Here is a 22894-nt window from a genome sequence, read left to right on the forward strand (position 1 = left end):
CTGTTCTGTTGGGCTTCGTTTGCAACTTGTCGCTTTGTTAACCGTATTGTGTCTGAGGAGTTAAGTTATCAATGTTTTAATTAAACGGAAGAAATAGCTGTTCTCCCAGATGTTGTGCTCTTGAAATGAGGACAGAAGAGGTGCAACAATGGAGGTGCAAAACTTTGAATGCTTGCAAGCAATATGCAGATTCTAGCCCTTATTGGTAGCTCAGTGGCTGGCAACCGCTTGGAATGAAAGAGATCCCAGGTTTGGTTACTGGCATCTCAAGTGCTAGAAAAGGCCTTTTTCTGTTGAGATCCTAAAAACTCCACTGCCAGTCACAGTAGACATTACTAGGAGCCTGTGTGGGGTAGTGGTTAAGAGTAGGTGGATTCTAATCTGGAGAACTGGGTTTGATTCTCCACTTCTCCACCTGAGTGGCAGAGGCTTATCTGGTGAACCAGATGTGATTCCGCACTCCTACATTCCTGCCGGGTGACCTTGGGCTAGTCACAGATCTTCAGAACTCTCTCAGTCCCACCTACCTCACAGGGTGTCTGTTGTGGGGAGAGAAAGGGAAAGGAACTTGTAAGCCACCTTGAGTCTCCTTATAGCACAGAAAAGTGCGGTATAAATCCAAGCTCATCGTCCTCTTCCTCCTCAGTGTCGTTGTCTTCTTCTTCTTCTTCTTCTTCTTCTTCTTCTTCTTCTTCTTCTTCTTCTTCTTCTTCTTCTTCTTCTTCTTCTTCTTCTTCTTCTTCTTCTTCTTCTTCTTCTTCTTCTTCTTCTTCTTGTTCTTGTTCTTGTTCTTGTTCTTGTTCTTGTTCTTCTTCTTCTTCTTCTTCTTCTTCTTGTTCTTCTTCTTCTTCTTCTTCTTCGCTTGACTGTACCAATGGACTGCACATGTGTAAGGTAGTTTTGTGTGTTCCTCAGTGTCTCAAAAATAGCATGAAGGAATATTCAGGCAGGTTGGGAGGTGCTTTTATCAATCCTTTGAATATTTACTGTTGGTCAAAGCAACTTGGAAGGAGATTATTTTGAGTGGGGGGGAAGTCAGGGGGGGAGAACAAAGCATCTGCCATACCACGTCTTCTTTGCCAGTTGTGGTGGTCTCGGAATGCAAAGACGCAGCAGTGACATGCGACCTCTTGAATGGATCATTGCTATAGAGTGCTAGAAATCAGCGTGCAATTTACATGGCGCAGCTCCGTAGCCTATAAAATGGCAGTAGGTGTCTCTCAGTATGTTGACGGAATGCAATAACCCAGAAAAGGGGAGGTGAGGGCCCAGCTATGGAAGTATGTAACGTGCGTCTAAATACGGCTTTGTCACTTGCGTGCGTCGGACTGTTTTTGCTTGTGCTTTAAATCTGCATTTATCTCGTCGCTGATTATTCTTGCCTGCTCCGTTTCTTCTGCCGAAATGGTCCTTATGGAGGATTTTTATTTCTGCCCTGAAATATGACGCGGATGAAACGCACCTGCAGCGAAGTCGAAGCAGGATTGTGCTTGATTGATGTGGGTTGCTTCGCAAAGCAGATGGGAGATCTTGGCATCTTGGAACTCTTGGCGCATAGAACAGGGGTCTGCAACCTGCGGCTCTCCAGATGTTCATGGACTACAAATCCCATCAGCCCCTACCAGCATGGCCAATTGGCCATGCTGGCAGGGGCTGATGGGAATTGTACTCCATGAGCATCTGAGGCGCCGCAGGTTGCAGACCCCTGGTATAGAAGCTAGGATGTGGCCAGGTGCAAACCTCTATTGTTGGTAGTCTGTAACACGGAGTGGTTGACAGAGAGAGAAACATCTGCTCTGTTACCATGGAGTTCACACTTGACCCGACTGCTGTGCAAGCAGACCTCAGCAAATGTGATCTATAGGCAGCACATAGCCGGTGTCCTAATTGCCCAGAGTAGCCTGGCCTGGAAACTTTCTTGGGTCTTCTTGCATGGCCTGCTGGTTTTCAAGAGCCTTCCTTGTGGCTTGGCTGCTTATTTTAGCTTTTTTTTTTTTTTTAAACTGCACCACCTTTCTGCTAGTCAACATCAGGTGGACCCTAACCCTCGGGCCTCCAACGCCAGCAACGATTTCCACCCAAAAACAAACTGTGTACCCCAGACGGTCTTTGACCTCAGTGAAATGTGTTTTTTAGCTGTAGCAAACGTGTCAGCGTGGTGTAGTGGTTAAGAAAGGTGCACTCTAATCTGGAGAACCCGGTTTGATTCCCCACTCTGCCACTTGAGCTGTGGAGGCTTATCTGGGGAACCAGATTAGCTTGTGCCCTCCAACACACGCCAGCTGGGTGTCCTTGGGCTAGTCACAGTTCTTTGGAGCTCCCTCTGCCCCACCTACCTCACAGGGTGTTTGCTGTGGGGGGGGGGGAAGGAGATTGTAAGCTCCTTTGAGTCTCCTTACAGGAGAGAAAGGTGGGGTATAAATCCAGCCTCTTCTTCTTCTTCACAAGAGAAGTGGTTTGTCATTGCCTTCCTGTGCGCTGGTATTTCTCGCAGGTCTCCCATCCAAGTACTAACCCATCCTGGGTCGACCCTACTTAGCTTCTGGGATCTGGCTAGCCTGGACTATCCAGGTTCGGACTCCTTTCTGTCATAGGGACATCTGAACCTTCTCAGCCCTTGGGGCTGATAGAACAGGATCATGGAAGCAGGAGAAGACGATAGAGGTAAGTAGTTTTCAGGTCCTCCCGAGCAGGTATCAGGTGGAGTGCCCTCTTTGTTAATGCAAGACCCTTGGGACAGCAATTGTTTTGCTTCACACCCATGCCAAAGCAAAGGGTTGATGAAATGGATGAAGATTGCAAAGGCAAAGTACTCTTATTCCCCAATTAACCCACTCAGTTGGTGTTAATTGAGATGATGATTGCCATGCCAATGTGCCTAGTTTCCAGAGGAGAAAGAGATTTTTAGTTCTGTTCTTGGGCACAGCTGAATGACTCCTGCTGCAGCCAAGAGAACCTATTTATTTGTTTAAAACATTTATTAAGCTGCCCGTCTACCTCGCTGAACTCAAGGCATCCCGCAACGGGCACAAAGCAACAATTACGTTAAAAGAAATACGCACAAGACCACAATTGAAAATCAGAAATTGGGACTGCCAGTAAAACGGACAACGGAATTAGTCAAATGCCATTCTAAATAAAAGCACGGGAAAGGCTTACGCAATTGTTGCAGCATTTGCCTGTCTGAGCCGGAGCCCCCGTGGGATGCTTGATGCCCCCTCGGGTAGTTCTGTCTCTCCAGGCCTAACCGGTTTCATCAAGGGGTTGTGAAGCAAGCATATAATATTCATTCCCGGACCACTGGGGGAAAGGGCACTGCTTTCCAGCTTCCTGGCTTCCGATTTTAATTTTTGACCAGCGACGCTTAGAAAACTGGGAAAGGTCCACTGTTTACTTGTCAGAGGAAAGAGCTTGCCGACGGGCTGGAAGCTGCCCGGTGTGCGTTTACAGGCAAGTGACAAGATTTGGAGCCCTGTGAGTGAAACTGGGAGCCGGTGAGCAGATACGTTTAGGCAGCACTTTGCGATGTGTTGACGCATTTCCTTGCTCAGCTGACTCTGAAGGCAGTTAAAATGTCCTGGCGTTCCTCTTTTTCCACCTCCACCGGATAGCTTATAGATGATAAAAGTCCTCTTCCCTGAAATAGGAAAAAAAAAACGGGGGGGGGGGATTCAGCTGGAGGGAGCTGCAGTTTGACGTTGTATTGTCAAAAGCTTTCACGGCCGGAATCACTAGAGTGTTGTGGGTTTTCCGGGTTGCATGGCTGAAGATGCCCGCCACAGATGCAGGCGAAACATCAGGAGAAAATGCTACCGGAACACGGCCATGCAACCCGGAAAACCCACAACACTCTCATTTGATTTTGCTCTCTCTTCCCCTCCTAATGTGTAATGTTCCGATATTTTCAGTTTGTCGTCTTGTCACTTTTCCTTGTTGACCAGTGCTTCTTGGGGCCTTGAGTTTTCAGATTTCTACCTTGTGTGCTCTGTGTTTTGGGCAAGGGGTGTACATTCGTGAACTGTTGCTTGAATCCCACTGAAACCCATAGGTCAGAGCGGAAATTTGCCCATTGGATATTATCGGTCGATTGCCGATGTAGCCAGGAATGCCAACTGAGCCCTGAGCTAGATTGCCCAGTCTAGTCTGATCTCCTCAGATCTCGGAAGCTTTGCAAGGTTGGCCCAGGATACCACTTGAATAGGAAAAAGAAGAAGAGTTTGGATTTATATCCCCCCTTTTCTTTCCTGTAAGGATACTCAAAGGGACTTACAGTCGCCTTTCCCTTTCCCCAAAAAAACAAACACTCTGTGAGGTGGGTGGGGCGGAGAGAGCTCCGAAGAACTCTGACTAGCCCAAGGTCACCCAGCTGACACGTGTTGGAGTGCGCAAGCTTATCTGGTTCACCAGATATGCCTCCACAGCTCAAACCCAGTTCTCCAGATTAGTGTGCACCTGCTTTTAACCACTATGCCACCAAGCAGTACCAGGGTCTTGACACCGAGTCAGGCAATGGCAGACCACCTCCTGACCTCTCTTTGCCTTGTAAACCCCACGGAGTTGCCCTAAGTCAGCTGTGACTGGTTGGCAAAAGAATGCAAATTGAAGGTAGGGTGAAATTATTTAAAAAGCGTGAAAATGCTCCTAAGTGGTTGGCAGGTGGGTTGCTTGTTGCAAGTCGATCTCCTTTAAACAACTGGGCAAGGAAACTTTTCTCACACATCCAGAAAGAGCTGACGTTGCTTTATCTCCTGTCTTCTTGATACATCACAAAGGCTTCAAAAAAAAAAAGGTTTTGGAACTATCATGCAGCCTGCCAAAGGGGTCCACGTGTTTTTCCCGACTGTGGAGACAGTGTCCTAAAAATGGAGGGCAGTGCTGCCAGCTGCTGTGAATTTTTGTTTGCCTGGTTGCCTGGCTGTGGTCTTGACCCGCCAGGGATGACAAATCTTCTGTCTTTACGCTGCACAAGTTTGCAATGGTGACAGAGGGGATGGGGGTGCTGAGAGAGCTGTGACTGGCCCAAGGTCACCCAGCAGGCTTCATGTATACGAACGGGGAAACAAACCCAGTTCTCCCGACCAGAGACTGCCGCTCAAGTGGGAGAGTGGGGAATCAAACCTGCTTCTCCAGATTAAAGCCCACTGCTCTTAGCCGCTGGGGGTCGGGACCTCTTTGGGGGTCAAACGACCCTTTCAGAGGGGTCGCCTAAGACTCTCTGCATCAGTGTCCTCCATCTGTAAAATGGATAAATGTTAGGGTTGGGGGTCACCACAACATGAGGAACTGTATTAAAGGGTTGCGGCATCAGGAAGGTTGAAAACCTCGCTACACCATGCTGGATGCCTTAATAGCATATGAAATTAAACACCTTTCAGTAATGGATCTATCCTGGAGAATACCATTTATGTCCGCAGCGTACAGGGCAGTGCGCTTTCTCTAATCCTGTAGATTCTTACGTAAAAATTTCCTGCTGTGTATTTTGTGTAAGTAAAGCTTTGTATTTATTTAAGATGCAGTCAGAATCCAACTCTATCCCACTTCCCATAGGAGAAAACACAGCTCGCAGCTCTTTGTAAAGTAGCACCTTGAAAGATCTTTTAATCCTTTCTTTATTTCCCGCTTCCCTCTGTGCCGCTTTGCTCTGGGAGGAATTTTACAGGCCGAACTCTTTAAACAGCGGATTAGACCGAGAAAGGTCGACCCTGTGCTTAAAGGCAGACTTTTGTTTTGTAAGAAGCGTGATGTGCAACTTACCTGAGCAGTCTCAAAAGAGTTTTTGTTCTAAACTTAAAGGCTGGCGAAATACAGTCTTGTGGACCTCCAGACATCTGTGGCATCAAGTCACGAGCAGAGCTGGGAGTTCGCCACAATTCTGTGCACGTTTATGAAAGCAAAACACTAGTCGGGGCACAGCTTCCCAAAATCTGAGCTCCCCGCCACGCCAGCCTCTGAGGGATTCGATGAAAGAGCTCCAAGTGGTGTACGCCGTTTCCCCTTTCCTAGTTTATCCGATCGGTGCAGTGTTTTAGGCTGAATGTGTTTGACAGGGCCGGAGTCACCCAGGGAACTTCACGGCAGCATGAAATTTGAATCTGTGGCTCATTCCACACATGCAGAATAATGCACTTTCAAACCGCTTTCAGTGCTCTTTGAAGCTGTGCGGAATGACAAAATCCACTTGCAAACAGTTGTGAAAGTGGTTTGAAAACACATTATTTTGCGTGTGCGGAAGGGGCCTGTGTCTCCAAGATCCCAGTCTGCCACTATATGACACTGGGTAACCCAAGCCCCTGTATGTCTTGTGTCCCCAGTGTGGGAGCCAGCGTGGTGTCGTGGTTAAGGGCCGGTGGATTCTAATCTGGAGAACCGGGATGGATTCCCCACTCCCTCCACCTAGAGTAGCAGAGGCTTATCTGGTGAACCAGATGTGTTCCCCCACTCCTACATTCCTCCTGGGTGACCTTGGGCCAGTCACAGTTCTTCGGAACTCCCTCAGCCCCACCTACCTCACAGGGTGTTTGTTGTGGGGAGAGGAAGGGAAAGGAGTTTATAAGCCACCTTGAGCCTTCCCCACTGATGTTGCAGAAAATCAGTACAGAATGACAGCGCATTGACCCATCTGTGGTGTCCTCCGTTTCAATGGCCGCCAATTGAGTACTTTTCAGCTCCTTTGTAACGTAATCCTTCACCACCGTGAGCGTGCAGTCAAGCATGTCATCCGGAATTGTCTTTACAAGACCTCTGAATGCCGTAGCAGGTGAAGCTGCACGGGAGAAACCGTGGACGCGACCAGGTTTGCCAGGTCTCTATTGGATTTAGTGAATCTTCAGCTTAATCATGGCCATGAAACAGCAGCTCAGATGCCCCACAGGATCTTATGCAATCTTTTTTAAAAAAGAAAATATGTACCTGTTTTTTTCCGCTTTTTCATTTTGCTTTCTGATACGGATGCAATAACCTGTGCCCATTCATTCAGCAAAGTTGACTCTGTTTAACACACAGGTGTCAAACTCGCGGCCCTCCAGATGTTACGGTGGGGGGGGGGGGGGTGGGGGGGGGGGGGGGGGGGGGGGGGGGGGTGTGGGTGGGGGGGGGGGTGGGGGTGGTGGGGGGGTGGGGGGGGGGGGTGGGGGGGGGGGGGGGTGGGGGGGGGGGGTGGGGGTGGGGGGGGGGGGTGGGGGGGGGGGGGGGTGGGGGGGGGGGGGGGTGGGGGGGGGGGGGGGTGGGGGGGGGGGGGGGTGGGGGGGGGGGGGGGTGGGGGGGGGGGGGGGTGGGGGGGGGGGGGGGTGGGGGGGGGGGGGGGTGGGGGGGGGGGGGGGTGGGGGGGGGGGGGGGTGGGGGGGGGGGGGGGTGGGGGGGGGGGGGGGTGGGGGGGGGGGGGGGTGGGGGGGGGGGGGGGTGGGGGGGGGGGGGGGTGGGGGGGGGGGGGGGTGGGGGGGGGGGGGGGTGGGGGGGGGGGGGGGTGGGGGGGGGGGGGGGTGGGGGGGGGGGGGGGTGGGGGGGGGGGGGGGTGGGGGGGGGGGGGGGTGGGGGGGGGGGGGGGTGGGGGGGGGGGGGGGTGGGGGGGGGGGGGGGTGGGGGGGGGGGGGGGTGGGGGGGGGGGGGGGTGGGGGGGGGGGGGGGTGGGGGGGGGGGGGGGTGGGGGGGGGGGGGGGTGGGGGGGGGGGGGGGTGGGGGGGGGGGGGGGTGGGGGGGGGGGGGGGTGGGGGGGGGGGGGGGTGGGGGGGGGGGGGGGTGGGGGGGGGGGGGGGTGGGGGGGGGGGGGGGTGGGGGGGGGGGGGGGTGGGGGGGGGGGGGGGTGGGGGGGGGGGGGGGTGGGGGGGGGGGGGGGTGGGGGGGGGGGGGGGTGGGGGGGGGGGGGGGTGGGGGGGGGGGGGGGTGGGGGGGGGGGGGGGTGGGGGGGGGGGGGGGTGGGGGGGGGGGGGGGTGGGGGGGGGGGGGGGTGGGGGGGGGGGGGGGTGGGGGGGGGGGGGGGTGGGGGGGGGGGGGGGTGGGGGGGGGGGGGGGTGGGGGGGGGGGGGGGTGGGGGGGGGGGGGGGTGGGGGGGGGGGGGGGTGGGGGGGGGGGGGGGTGGGGGGGGGGGGGGGTGGGGGGGGGGGGGGGTGGGGGGGGGGGGGGGTGGGGGGGGGGGGGGGTGGGGGGGGGGGGGGGTGGGGGGGGGGGGGGGTGGGGGGGGGGGGGGGTGGGGGGGGGGGGGGGTGGGGGGGGGGGGGGGTGGGGGGGGGGGGGGGTGGGGGGGGGGGGGGGTGGGGGGGGGGGGGGGTGGGGGGGGGGGGGGGTGGGGGGGGGGGGGGGTGGGGGGGGGGGGGGGTGGGGGGGGGGGGGGGTGGGGGGGGGGGGGGGTGGGGGGGGGGGGGGGTGGGGGGGGGGGGGGGTGGGGGGGGGGGGGGGTGGGGGGGGGGGGGGGTGGGGGGGGGGGGGGGTGGGGGGGGGGGGGGGTGGGGGGGGGGGGGGGTGGGGGGGGGGGGGGGTGGGGGGGGGGGGGGGTGGGGGGGGGGGGGGGTGGGGGGGGGGGGGGGTGGGGGGGGGGGGGGGTGGGGGGGGGGGGGGGTGGGGGGGGGGGGGGGTGGGGGGGGGGGGGGGTGGGGGGGGGGGGGGGTGGGGGGGGGGGGGGGTGGGGGGGGGGGGGGGTGGGGGGGGGGGGGGGTGGGGGGGGGGGGGGGTGGGGGGGGGGGGGGGTGGGGGGGGGGGGGGGTGGGGGGGGGGGGGGGTGGGGGGGGGGGGGGGTGGGGGGGGGGGGGGGTGGGGGGGGGGGGGGGTGGGGGGGGGGGGGGGTGGGGGGGGGGGGGGGTGGGGGGGGGGGGGGGTGGGGGGGGGGGGGGGTGGGGGGGGGGGGGGGTGGGGGGGGGGGGGGGTGGGGGGGGGGGGGGGTGGGGGGGGGGGGGGGTGGGGGGGGGGGGGGGTGGGGGGGGGGGGGGGTGGGGGGGGGGGGGGGTGGGGGGGGGGGGGGGTGGGGGGGGGGGGGGGTGGGGGGGGGGGGGGGTGGGGGGGGGGGGGGGTGGGGGGGGGGGGGGGTGGGGGGGGGGGGGGGTGGGGGGGGGGGGGGGTGGGGGGGGGGGGGGGTGGGGGGGGGGGGGGGTGGGGGGGGGGGGGGGTGGGGGGGGGGGGGGGTGGGGGGGGGGGGGGGTGGGGGGGGGGGGGGGTGGGGGGGGGGGGGGGTGGGGGGGGGGGGGGGTGGGGGGGGGGGGGGGTGGGGGGGGGGGGGGGTGGGGGGGGGGGGGGGTGGGGGGGGGGGGGGGTGGGGGGGGGGGGGGGTGGGGGGGGGGGGGGGTGGGGGGGGGGGGGGGTGGGGGGGGGGGGGGGTGGGGGGGGGGGGGGGTGGGGGGGGGGGGGGGTGGGGGGGGGGGGGGGTGGGGGGGGGGGGGGGTGGGGGGGGGGGGGGGTGGGGGGGGGGGGGGGTGGGGGGGGGGGGGGGTGGGGGGGGGGGGGGGTGGGGGGGGGGGGGGGTGGGGGGGGGGGGGGGTGGGGGGGGGGGGGGGTGGGGGGGGGGGGGGGTGGGGGGGGGGGGGGGTGGGGGGGGGGGGGGGTGGGGGGGGGGGGGGGTGGGGGGGGGGGGGGGTGGGGGGGGGGGGGGGTGGGGGGGGGGGGGGGTGGGGGGGGGGGGGGGTGGGGGGGGGGGGGGGTGGGGGGGGGGGGGGGTGGGGGGGGGGGGGGGTGGGGGGGGGGGGGGGTGGGGGGGGGGGGGGGTGGGGGGGGGGGGGGGTGGGGGGGGGGGGGGGTGGGGGGGGGGGGGGGTGGGGGGGGGGGGGGGTGGGGGGGGGGGGGGGTGGGGGGGGGGGGGGGTGGGGGGGGGGGGGGGTGGGGGGGGGGGGGGGTGGGGGGGGGGGGGGGTGGGGGGGGGGGGGGGTGGGGGGGGGGGGGGGTGGGGGGGGGGGGGGGTGGGGGGGGGGGGGGGTGGGGGGGGGGGGGGGTGGGGGGGGGGGGGGGTGGGGGGGGGGGGGGGTGGGGGGGGGGGGGGGTGGGGGGGGGGGGGGGTGGGGGGGGGGGGGGGTGGGGGGGGGGGGGGGTGGGGGGGGGGGGGGGTGGGGGGGGGGGGGGGTGGGGGGGGGGGGGGGTGGGGGGGGGGGGGGGTGGGGGGGGGGGGGGGTGGGGGGGGGGGGGGGTGGGGGGGGGGGGGGGTGGGGGGGGGGGGGGGTGGGGGGGGGGGGGGGTGGGGGGGGGGGGGGGTGGGGGGGGGGGGGGGTGGGGGGGGGGGGGGGTGGGGGGGGGGGGGGGTGGGGGGGGGGGGGGGTGGGGGGGGGGGGGGGTGGGGGGGGGGGGGGGTGGGGGGGGGGGGGGGTGGGGGGGGGGGGGGGTGGGGGGGGGGGGGGGTGGGGGGGGGGGGGGGTGGGGGGGGGGGGGGGTGGGGGGGGGGGGGGGTGGGGGGGGGGGGGGGTGGGGGGGGGGGGGGGTGGGGGGGGGGGGGGGTGGGGGGGGGGGGGGGTGGGGGGGGGGGGGGGTGGGGGGGGGGGGGGGTGGGGGGGGGGGGGGGTGGGGGGGGGGGGGGGTGGGGGGGGGGGGGGGTGGGGGGGGGGGGGGGTGGGGGGGGGGGGGGGTGGGGGGGGGGGGGGGTGGGGGGGGGGGGGGGTGGGGGGGGGGGGGGGTGGGGGGGGGGGGGGGTGGGGGGGGGGGGGGGTGGGGGGGGGGGGGGGTGGGGGGGGGGGGGGGTGGGGGGGGGGGGGGGTGGGGGGGGGGGGGGGTGGGGGGGGGGGGGGGTGGGGGGGGGGGGGGGTGGGGGGGGGGGGGGGTGGGGGGGGGGGGGGGTGGGGGGGGGGGGGGGTGGGGGGGGGGGGGGGTGGGGGGGGGGGGGGGTGGGGGGGGGGGGGGGTGGGGGGGGGGGGGGGTGGGGGGGGGGGGGGGTGGGGGGGGGGGGGGGTGGGGGGGGGGGGGGGTGGGGGGGGGGGGGGGTGGGGGGGGGGGGGGGTGGGGGGGGGGGGGGGTGGGGGGGGGGGGGGGTGGGGGGGGGGGGGGGTGGGGGGGGGGGGGGGTGGGGGGGGGGGGGGGTGGGGGGGGGGGGGGGTGGGGGGGGGGGGGGGTGGGGGGGGGGGGGGGTGGGGGGGGGGGGGGGTGGGGGGGGGGGGGGGTGGGGGGGGGGGGGGGTGGGGGGGGGGGGGGGTGGGGGGGGGGGGGGGTGGGGGGGGGGGGGGGTGGGGGGGGGGGGGGGTGGGGGGGGGGGGGGGTGGGGGGGGGGGGGGGTGGGGGGGGGGGGGGGTGGGGGGGGGGGGGGGTGGGGGGGGGGGGGGGTGGGGGGGGGGGGGGGTGGGGGGGGGGGGGGGTGGGGGGGGGGGGGGGTGGGGGGGGGGGGGGGTGGGGGGGGGGGGGGGTGGGGGGGGGGGGGGGTGGGGGGGGGGGGGGGTGGGGGGGGGGGGGGGTGGGGGGGGGGGGGGGTGGGGGGGGGGGGGGGTGGGGGGGGGGGGGGGTGGGGGGGGGGGGGGGTGGGGGGGGGGGGGGGTGGGGGGGGGGGGGGGTGGGGGGGGGGGGGGGTGGGGGGGGGGGGGGGTGGGGGGGGGGGGGGGTGGGGGGGGGGGGGGGTGGGGGGGGGGGGGGGTGGGGGGGGGGGGGGGTGGGGGGGGGGGGGGGTGGGGGGGGGGGGGGGTGGGGGGGGGGGGGGGTGGGGGGGGGGGGGGGTGGGGGGGGGGGGGGGTGGGGGGGGGGGGGGGTGGGGGGGGGGGGGGGTGGGGGGGGGGGGGGGTGGGGGGGGGGGGGGGTGGGGGGGGGGGGGGGTGGGGGGGGGGGGGGGTGGGGGGGGGGGGGGGTGGGGGGGGGGGGGGGTGGGGGGGGGGGGGGGTGGGGGGGGGGGGGGGTGGGGGGGGGGGGGGGGGGGGGGGGGGGGGGGTGGGTGGGCGGGGGGGTGTGGGACTGGGGGGGGGGGGGGGGGCGGGGGGGGGGGTTGGGGGGGGGGGGGGGTGGGGGGTGGGGGGGGTGGTGGGGGGGGGGGGGGGGGGGGGGGGGGGGGGGGGGGGGGGTGGGGGAGGAGGGGGGGGTGGGGGGGGGGGGGGGAGGGGGGTGGGGGGTGGGGGGGGGGGGGGGGGGGGGGGGGGCGGGGGGGGGGGGGGGGGAAGTGTAGTTCCTACCAGGCCGTTTTCAGCCTGAAGGGAACAGGCCACTTCTCCAGCCTGCACTACTTCAATAAGGTAAGTGGGGGGGGGGGGGCTGGGAGCAATTTTCTGCCCCGCCCCCTAGGCGCGCCCCCGGTGCAATGCACACACACACACACACACACCCTCCCCCTGGTAGCTCCACCACTAACTGTTGGGCTCGTGGTGCTTAAGAGTTTCTACCAAGCAAGGCAGAGACTGAAACATCTGTGAACAGGGGGTACAGTTCTCTTTCAGGCAGCCGTTTCTCTACAGTGGGGTGTCAACAGGCAGCCCTCAAAAACCCTTGTTGGCTTGTAACTCTGATGGACTTACTTGTGATAAGTACATGGGGCTGATAATGGGGGTTTTCCGGCCTCCACCTAACTTTGTTCCTGTTCTTCTCCCCTGATAAGGGAAGCAAGCTGGACTGTGTAAAATGAAACTGACTTTATAGTTCATATCTCAGCTGATGGGCAAAAAACACAACAATCTTATTTTTAGGGTGTTGTGGGTTTTCCAGGTTGTATGGCTGTGTTCCAGTAGCCTTTTCTCCTGACGTTTTGCCTGCATCGGTGACTGGACATCTTCAAGGTCTGGCTTTCACAGCTGGAATCACTAGGGTGTTGTGGGTTTTCCAGGTTGTATGGCCATGTTCCAGTAGCCTTTTCTCCTGACGTTTCGCCTGCACAGCCACAGATGCAGGTGAAACGTCGAGAGAAAATGCTCCTGGGGCATGGCTATACAACCCGGAAAACCCACAACACCCTAGTGATTCCAGCCGTGAAAGCCTTCAACAATACAATCTAATGTTTAAGGCTGAGGGCCGTGCAGGTGGCCCTACTGATATTTGGAGGTCTCCGTCCAATCCCAGTACATTAACAGACCTTGGATTGTGGGGGCCAGCTGCTCTGGTTTTATTGGTGGAACTGGTGCAACTTCAGTTTATTGGTGGAACTGGTGCAACCAAGGAATTGGTGCAACTTCAGCCCCCACCCCCTTGTGGAGCAATGTTGAGTTCTCGCTGGTTGCAAGAGTGCTTTGAAATGTTTGTCTGAGAGGCTGCGGCAAAGGGCAGGGTGTTGTTAATTAAAAATCAAAGACCATTTTCTGGTCCGTTAATTAGCAAAAATGCAGGCAGGCATGCCCACAGGAATTCGGCCGAAACTTCCCTTTCCGAGCCACCTGGATAGATTTAGCACGTGAAGCTAGCTAGTTTTGTTGCGCTCCGTGGAGATCAGAGAATGTCATTTGGGGGAGGGGAAGCTATCAAGGCTTCTTCCTGTGCAGGTAACCTTATTTTTAGCTCTTCCTCCTCACCATAAGCATACTTTGACCTTTCCATGCCAGGATGTCTTTTGACTGCAGCGTGGCCTGTCTCTTGGGGGATTTGGGTGTCTTTTACGGTGGCTTTCAGACTCTGAGAGAACCAACGTGATGTAGTGGTTAAGAGCAGGTGCGCTCTAATCTGGAGAACCGGGTTTGATTCCCTGCTCTGCCTTATTGATCTGTGGGGACTTATCTGGTGAACCAGATTATCTTGTGCACTCCAACACATGCCAGCTGGGTGACCTTGGGCGAGTCACAGTTCTTCAGAGCTCTCTCAGCCCCACCCACCTCACAGGGTATTTGTTTTTACTGTGCCATGTCTTTGAAGGTGCCAGGCATAGATAGAGCAAAAATGACCAGACCACGGTCACACCGCTTGGGAAACCCGCAACGGTCAGTTGATTCTGGCCACAAAAGCTTCAAACTATTCTAATTGCTTGCCCGTCCCCATCAATATGAAAGACATCTGGGACGCTTCGAGGGTCGAAAGCATAGGTGTCAAACTCGCGGCCCTCCAGATGTTATGGACTACAGTTCCCATAGTCCATAACATCTGGAGGGGGGCGTGAGTTTGACACCTTTGGACAAAAGGAAAGCCACACAACTGGCAATCTAGCACAGGGTTTTTGCTGGGCGCGTTGTTGGGGGCTGATTGCCAGGGCTGGCTTATCTCAGCTGAGTTTCTTCTGCGCCGAACTCGATAAAGCTAGGCTGGCGGTATTGCAGAGATGTGCTGAGCTAGTGAAAGAACGTGCCTGCTTTCACGAGCGGCACGTTGCTAGTCGTTTCAAACCAGCTAGTGAGGATTGGGGGGCTGCCGTTTTCTGGATGAACCCAACCTTCGGAGCCTGTTACTAATTCATAGTTGGAGTTTAAATCGGAGCTCATTTTCCCGAATCTTTCCAGCTTTCTACGCCAGTGTGGCCTGTTTATTCCCTCTCCAAACCTTTCCCCCCCCTACTGATCAGAGTAAGTTCACAGCAGAGTCTTCCCTCATGTATTCACTAAGGATTTTGAGAGCGTTTTGGAGGCACAGGTGTGGTAGATTGCTCATCTAAACAATTGGCAGGTCTTGCACAGATACGGGGAAGTGCATGTCATACTTTCTCATCAAGCCTAAACTTGTTTTTAACTGTAAAATTGCAAAATGCCCAACGCTAGAGAAACAGGGAGTTTGCAAGCGGCTGTGCCGTACTGAGAGATGCCCTCTGCCCACGAATTCACCCCAATAGTTCAGTCACGGCAGCGTCCTCTGCGTGGGTGAGTTACACCAGGCTTCAAACCCACAGCTGGCAGAAAGGATTTGGGCAGGGTGGGGTGGGGGTGGGGGGTGGGGATAAGCCAGTAAGCTCCAAGCTTTACGTAAAGCCTTTGGGAGAACCGATCGGTGGTTCTAAAGTTGGGGGCCCTCCATATGCCCACAAACCCCAGCCTTATATTTCTTCAGCTGCCCACTTGGCACTGCCCATAGCTGTCCAGAGCCAGTGCTTGGCTGTTGCTGCCCTGATTAAATGGTGAACGGTGAATGAGCTGAAAGCGACTCAGGGCAAGTGGGTGGTTATGCCAGTCAGGAAAATCTTGGCTTGGAGGGGGGCGCCCTTGGCCACCTGGCCCCCCCTCCCGGCCAAGAATTCTGCTCTGCCCCAGGTGGGTTCAGCTTTAAACTGCAGGTTCTGCTTCCAACGTCCACTGTCAGAGGTGGAGGCCGCAGTTTAAAGCTGGATCTGTCCAGGCCAAGCCCACAATTCCATGCTGGACTTGGCATGGCCGGGTCCCAGAAGCATAACTGGGCCAAACTGCGCCCGGTGTGCAACCTATATTTTCCACCCCCTCTCATGCCCCCCATGGCACCCACCCACATACACACACACCCCTGCGGCTTCCCCCCTTCCCACACTTACCTTAGTTCCTTTCCTTTTCCTAGAACTTTTTCACGCTGAAAGAAAGGCCTATTCGCAGTTCAGGCTTAAAAACAGCCTGATGGGAACTATACTTCCTAGGAGACCTTGTGAGGCCCAAGGTCTCCTGGGAACTGTAGTTCCTCAGGCCGTTTTTAGCCTGTACTGTGAACAGGCCTTTTTTTCAGCGTGAAAAAGTTCTAGGAAAAGGAAAGGAACTAATGTAAGTGTGGGAAGAGGGGTGGGGGCGATTTTCTGCACCCCCCGGGCATGCGCCCGTTCACGGCGCACCCTCTGCCCACTTGTAGCTCCGCCACTGCCGGATCCAGCATTGAACTGCACTTGCTGCCTCCAAAGTCATGTGCGGTTCAACGCTGGAGCTGGCCAGGCTGCAGGTGGTGTGGGAAGGGCTTTCAGTTCTTGCCCTGGGTCAGGGTTGGCCAACCTATGGCACTCCAGATGTTCATGGACTAAAATTCCCACCAGCCCCTGCCAGCATTGGCCATGCTGGCAAGGGCTGATGGGAATTGTAGTCCATGAACATCTGGAGCACCGTAGGTGGGCCAACCCTGCTTCAGGTGCTGTTTTCCACAGATGTGCCCCTGGGTTCAGCATACACAAACACACCACTTGCTAGCCCCCTACTCAGTACCGTGGTTCTTCACATATCTTATGAGCTCAAACTGACCCTCACTGACTCATTTTAGAGCTCGGGGGTTATACTGGAGCCACCATTGTTATTGACAAAGCACATTATTTCAGAAAAAAATCCTTTCTTCCATGTCCGTTCAGCCCAGAGGATCGTCCCCTACCTTGAGCTAGCCAATTTAGCCGCATTAATTCATGCCACAGCGCCTTCTCTTGAAAAGCCAGGTTTTTCATTCGAGGAGAAGAAATATTTCATGGTTCTTTTTTGGTGCTTCCAGAACTTCTCCATTTTCCCATAAAGGACCCGAGGAAAACCATCCCCCCCCCACCCCCCCAAATGCATTTTCATTTCTACTCTCCTGCTTCTTGTGCATTTTATTCTTAACCCCTAGTGCCTTGGAGACAGAACTAGGTTAGCACTAGGACCCAAGCAGAGCATTCTGGAACAAAGACGGTCCAGGAAGTAGATTAATTCACAAGTCTCCTGAGATCTTTTGGTGAGACAGGGTATAGCGAGAAAGCGTCTCTGCAGCTAACTTCTGAGGAGACACAGGATATTAGACCTGAGAGTATCAGTTTAAGGACAGACAAGAGGTGACACAGAAGGACGGAGGGGTCAGTTACCTTACGGCTCTATCAACCTGACCATTTTGCCCACCCCCTTCTGGGTCGTCTTCTATTATTTATTAATTCATTACATTTCTGCCCCGCCTTTTTCTGGAAGACTCAGTTCCTTTTGCTCATTCGACATTTTCTGGCTCTTTCCATTGGCTTCGTTTTGTTGGCAGAGTTACCCTTCATTCTTCTGCTCAGAGCCTTTAGCTTTGGAATAGGATGTTAGGTTATGAATCCCTATCTTGAATATCTGAAACAATACCTCTGTCGAGTGCTTCGTGGATTGTGGCTAATTGAACTTTTCAATAGTCCCTACTTAAACGATGCGATCATTCAATTTAGTTGATTGTGCTCAAATTTTAGTAGACTCCTGGGGCAGTTGTTGAAAGCACCCTACAAAAATTAACCTGGTATGCTACAGTGGTGTGGAATGTGGTGGGGGGCATTGTTGAACTATGAATTTGTTTACTGGAATACTTAATTGCATTCCCTCCAGGATCTGAATTGGGGAGGGCAGAATAGGATGCATGTCTATCGAAATGTAATGGACATCAGCTTAAAATCAGATAGTTTATGACAGTGGTGGCGAACCTGTGGCACGCGTGCCAGAGGTGGCACTCAGAGCCCTCTTTGTGGGCACGTGTGCCGTCACCCCAGTTTGGGCAGTGGCATAACATCAAGGGGTGCGCAACACACTGGGCACGTGCCCCTGCGAGGGCATGGCAAGTGCATTCCAGGGGTGTGACGGGATATTCCAAGGCAGGGCGGGGGCAGATGGGAAGTGTGGCAGAGGCGCAGGGTGCACGCGTGCCCCGGACGCAGTTTCCCCTTGCTCCACCCCTGGCACTCAGTCTCTAAAAGGTTCTCCATCACTGGTTTATGATGTCATTCAAGAGGTTTAAACAATTAAAAATGCCATTAACGGGTGGGCAGTCCTGATGACCAGACTTCTCTCTCGTTGCAGCGTTCAGAGGTCTGAAGACCTCAACTGCTGACGGCTGCCTGTCATGCTTGCCTGCCTGTCGGGACCAGGGGATCTCTCCTTCCAGCTGCTTTCTTTCCCGCAGATGAATGCTGGACTTCAGAAATGTGAGTTGCTGGACTTCAGAAATGTGAGATAGTCCCTAGAATGCTGGACTTCAGAAATGGCCCGGGGCCATCTGTACGGAATCCAAGGATGGGGTCCCAGAATTGTCAGCAGTGTGTGCCCCTGCATGGATGATTGGGGGGGAGGGGTTGAGTGTGCTCCTGGGGTGTTTCTTCCCTCCCCCCTCAAGGTTTTTGACCAGTGCTGCAGGCTCTATATGGGTGGGGAGGGTGGCGCACTTGCTGGCTGTGCTCTCCAACCCCCTGGTTTGGTTGCAGCTCTGCATCCAGACAGCGTTGGAGATGGTGTCAGCATGAAAGAGGTGGTGGGTCGGGCATGCGTTGAAGAGCCGCTTCCTTTCTCCTAACCCAGATCCATCTTGGGAAGGGCACCATGCTGCACGCCTCACCCTGCAGAAGAGGGAAGGGCAGAATAGGCTCAGCATTACCTTCCTGGCACTGCTCAGGGGTATGGTGTTGCTCTCTAAATTACCACCAGGCTGTCATGGACATGCAACTGTGTTTGTCCCAAAGCATCCCTCCCATTACCCTGTTTCCCCGAAAACAAGACCTATTCTGAAAATAAGCCCTAGAGTGATTTTTCAGGATTTTTTGACGATGCTTGAAATATAAGCCCGACTCCAAAAATAAGTCCTAGTTGCAGATTCCTCGGCACAGCTGATCTGGTCACGTGGGAGGCGCAAAATCATGGGAAAAAATAAGACATCCCCTGAAAATAAGCCCTAACGCACCTTTTGGAGCAAAAATTAATATAAGGCCCTCTCTTATTTTTTCGGAAACACGGTAGGAAAAACTACTGACTTAATGAGGTTAGGTGGTCCCAAACGCATAACAGATTTCAGGTTTCTTTGGAAAGTGTCTGGGCACTTTCACACATGCAGAATGACGCACTTTCAATCCACTTTCAATGCACTTTGCGGCTGGATTTTACCGTGCGGAATAGAAAAATCGACCTGCAAACAATTGTAAAAGTGCATTGCAAGCGCATTATTCTGCATGTGTGAAAGTGCCCTCTGTGATGTCTCTCCAGAGACCTAATCAAGGCCGCTCACGGAATGAAACATGATAGAATCATAAACTTTTTTTTTTGATAGCCACTAGATTAGATGTCTTTAAAAAAAAGAAAGAAACTGGCAAGTGAATGAAGGATACCATTACCAACAAGTATGACGAGTGGAACTTCCTCTTACGGTGCTGGCCCACCTTAACTGCTGGTTCCCTGGAAATGAGCAGTGGGCAAGATGAGGTTGACTTTATCCCTGTTCATCAGTGCCCAGGAGGCCCCAGGGGTGGCTGCTGCCGGAAATGGGATCCTGGGCCCAATGAGATCCTCTGAGTCTAGTCCTTTTTTTCCCCAAAAAATAATTTTTATTTTGTCAACAGGGAATTACAGGAAAGAAAAAGAAACTGGTTGTTGTGGGCTTTCTGGGCTGTGTGGCCGTGGTCTGGTAGACCTTGTTCCTAATGTTTGTTCCTGCGACTGACAGGCGAAATTTTAGGAACAAGATCTACCAGACCACGGCCACACAGCCCGGAAAGCCCACAACAACCAGTTGAGTCCGGCCGTGAAAGCCTTTGACAGTACAAGGAAAAGAAAGTTAAAATAATTTTTTAAAAATGTCTAAAGAAAAAATAAAGGTACAGAAAGACTAATGGGGAAAAAAACAAGAAGGGGAAAGGGAGGCTGTTTCTAAGAGCTCTGTGGCTCACACTTCTGAACTTGGATTTTTTTCATAACTAGTGGGTCTAAAATCCAAAGCCTTCTAAGTCCACCCGTCAAATGTAAGGTCCCCAATACCTGGGGAGGTGAGAGCTAAGAAGAACTTGCCCTGCAGTCAGCAAAATAGCCCCTATCACCGTGGTGGCGAACCTTTGGCACTCCAGATGTTATGGACTACAATTCCCATCAGCCTCTGCCAGCACGGCCAATTGTCCATGCTAGCAGGGGCTGATGGGGATTGTAGTCCATAACATCTGGAGTGCCAAAGGTTCGCCACCGCTGCCCTATCAGAAACGTGTAGTTTGAGAGCACTCTGAGGCTCAGCCATAGCGGAACGCCATCCCACCAGAAATCCAGAGTTGTATTCTGAGGCCCCTTCCGCACATGCAGAATAATGCATTTTCAGTCCATTTTCACAATTACTTGCAAATGGGTTTTGCTATTCTGCACAGTAAAATCCAGCTGCAGAGTGCACTGAAAGTGGATTGAAAGTGCCTAATCCTGAAGGGCAGTCCTGGTGTTCTTAAAGCCGAGCGCTGCTTGTCTGTTGAGTCGGCCCTCGACAGGTTCTGTCTCTAACTCTGTTCCCCCCTCCTTCCTCTCCCCACCAGGGGAAACTACACAGAAAATGAGAGCCGCACAGCACCCTACTCCAGCAGAGTTGGACGCATATGCTAAGAAGGTGGCTAACCATCCTCTGACTATCAAAATTTTCCCCAACAGCGTCAAGGTTCCTCAGCGGAAACACATTCGTCGTACTGTGAACGGACTGGACACTTCAGGGCAGAGGTACAGTCCTTACCCACCCTCTCAGGCTGCTGTGAAAACCGGCCTACTGGCCATAGTCAGGTCCCCGGCAAAGGGAGTCGTCAAGGACTTTGACGGGACTCGCGCACGCCTGCTGCCGGAAGCCATGATGAATCCCCCTTCCGCCCCCTACGCGGCACCAAGCACTTTAAGCCACCCACAGGTGTTGGCACGCCAGCAGGCTCTGCAGCACGCCCAGAGCATGGCTCAGCACCCTCAGGGGATCCCTTCAGCCATCCAGCACCCGCAGTCTCTAGCCCACCCGGCTCTGCAGCAGCAGCAGCAGCAGCACCCTGCCAACCACTTGCTGCAGCAGCAGCCCCCGCCACCGGCGGGCTTGCACGGGGGCAGGAAGGTTCCGGATGCTGACGCCCCCCCGAATGTGACTGTGTCTACCTCAACCATCCCCCTCTCCATGGCTGCCACCCTGCAGCACAGCCAGCCCCCGGACTTGAGCAGCATAGTGCACCAGATCAACCAGTTCTGCCAGGCACGAGCGGGCATCAGCGCTACCTCAGTGTGCGAGGGACAGATCGCCAACCCCAGCCCCATCAGCCGCAACCTCCTGATCAGCGCGAGCACCCGCGTGTCTGCTCATAACGTCCCCACGCCCCTGCCTTCCTGCGTGGCCAACCCTGGCGAGCACGCCCCCCATGCCGCCACGATGCCACCCGCTGCTGCCGCCGCTGCCGCCGCCGCCGCCATGGGGGCCCCCTTGGGAAACATGAGCAGGGGCTCCTCTGCATACCAAAGCGAAATGAAGCAGGTGGCGGCGTGGAACCAGCACCAGCTCGCTCACCTGCAGATGTGCGGGGAAGCAGTCGGGCAAGCCCCCTGCCTGATGGGCAAGCCCCCTGCCCGGGAGCTAGGTGGGCAGGGTTTCCCTGGCAAAGTGCCGGGCTATGCCCTGGAACTGTGCATGGGCCAGCCGTTCAACATCAAGCCCCCCCTGGAGAAGCCGACCCCGTCGCCTCCTGTCAACGGCCTGCCCGGCCCCATGCCCTACGCCAACGGGCATTATTTCCAGCCCTTGTGGAATAATCTCCTGCCCACCCCCAACAGCGACAGTTCGGGCTCCCAGGACCTGGCCATGCCTTTCCATGGTGGGGGGCAGCCTCTGGGGGCTGCCCTAGAGTGCGCTGCTGGACCTCATTACAGAGCTGGGGCCGGGGCCCCCAGCCAGAGCACCATGATGCAAACGATGGAATACCTAAGCGGGGACTTCCAGCACTCCTGCCTCCGAGAGCAGGGGGGGCTCGTGCTCGGGAAAGGCGCCCGCCCCCCGGTGAACCGAGCTCCCGAGCCCACAGATAGCCGAAGCCTTCAGCTCCCAGGGTATAGATAAGGCCGCGGCGGTCGCGGTCACTGGCCGAGCGCGAGGGTTAGTCTTAATTTGAATCAACAAAGGGGGAGGGCTGTCTTTTTAACTTGCAAACTTAGGTGATCATTATCGTGAACTGCCGGGCGGGAGGCGGATTGTAGCGAGAGACCCTCTCTGTGTGCGTGTACCTTCTCCTGTCTGCTGCCCCTGAGCCGCCCGCTTGTCTTGGTTCCGGAATGTGTCCCTCTTAGTTTGCCTCATCCTGTCCCCCCACCCCTTTTCCGGCTGTTTCCCGAGCACAGAGTTCTTCACCTGACGGTTGTGGTTCAGCCTCTAGGGGGTCAGCTTTGTCTTTCCGGGGGGGCGTTGTTAGGCAGCCGAATCACTTGCGTCGCTCCCTGTTTCAGAGGACCAGGCAAGAGACACTGGTGCGGTTTGCCGCGACTGGCAGTAGGGCTGCTGTTCAGCCCTTTCCTTTCAGGCACCCTGGCCCCTTTCTGCTGCTTCCCTCCACTGCTTTGCAAAAGGCTTCGCAGCGGATTCAGGGCACTGCTGCGCATACGGAAGGTTGTGCACTGTAAAGATGCCACTGCTCACGCTGTTGCCGTTTTCTCCGGGGGATCGCTGCCCCTCCCAGCCTGGGGCTGCCGAGTTTCGTGAAACACTGGCCGTGACACTGTCATTCCTCTTGCCCCCATCCCTAGCCAAGTTGCTTCTGTTCGACTGCTGCAGGGGATCGTGACCGCCCCCTCCCCTCCTGGAGGACATCTGACTGTTACTGGGATAAATGACTGAGAGGGCGAATGGGGTAAAGTGTCTCTCCCCCACCCCATTCTTTCAGGCCTGTGGAGGCTTATCTGGGGAACTAGATTAGCCTGTGCACTCCGACACATGCCAGCTGGGTGACCTCAGTCTCGTCACAGCTCACCCCCCCCCCTTCTTTCAGGCCTCACTTGAGCTTTCTGAAACTGAAAGCTGCCCTAAAGGAGCAGCAGTGGCGTAGTGGTTAAGAGCAGGTGTACTCTAATCTGGAGGAACCGGGTTTGATTCCCAGCTCTGCCGCCTGAGCTGTGGAGGTTTATCTGGGGAATTCAGATTAGCCTGTGCACTCCCACACATGCCAGCTGAGTGACCTTGGGCTAGTCACAGCTCTACAGAGCTCTCTCACCCCACCTACCTCACAGGGTGTTTGTTGTGAGGGGGAAAGGGAAAGGAGTTTGTCAGCCCCTTTGAGAGAAAGGGGGTATATAAATCCAACTCTTCCTCGTATTCTAAAGAAGAAAACCCCTAATTACAGATCAGGGGCACTGACCAGTTGGACAGGGTAGAGCCGGCTGGGCTGAGTCATTACAAGCTGTTGTAGAAACTCTGCCTTCCACCCCACCCCCCTCCG

At 60.1% G+C, this 22894-nt stretch overlaps 1 protein-coding gene across 4 annotated transcripts in view; it reads left to right on the plus strand.

Annotated features, from left to right (window-relative positions):
* The window catches only part of FAM222B (family with sequence similarity 222 member B), a 30922-nt gene extending 8338 nt beyond the window's left edge, over nucleotides 1-22584 (plus strand). For 2 of the 4 annotated variants that reach the window (XM_048518869.1, XM_048518870.1), the window contains 2 exons: nucleotides 17511-17635; nucleotides 19985-22584. In XM_048518869.1, the coding sequence (XP_048374826.1) occupies nucleotides 17554-17635; nucleotides 19985-21525 (1623 nt within the window). In that variant the 5' untranslated portion in view covers nucleotides 17511-17553 and the 3' untranslated portion in view covers nucleotides 21526-22584. Of the gene's footprint in view, nucleotides 1-17509; nucleotides 17636-17679; nucleotides 17694-19984 lie in introns of those variants that run through there. The other 2 variants (XM_048518872.1, XM_048518871.1) reach the window with 2 other exon arrangements.
* Nucleotides 22585-22894: the final 310 nt, after the last annotated feature.

Source organism: Sphaerodactylus townsendi, linkage group LG16, assembly GCF_021028975.2.
Source record: "Sphaerodactylus townsendi isolate TG3544 linkage group LG16, MPM_Stown_v2.3, whole genome shotgun sequence".
NCBI classification, from domain to species: Eukaryota; Metazoa; Chordata; class Lepidosauria; order Squamata; family Sphaerodactylidae; genus Sphaerodactylus; species Sphaerodactylus townsendi.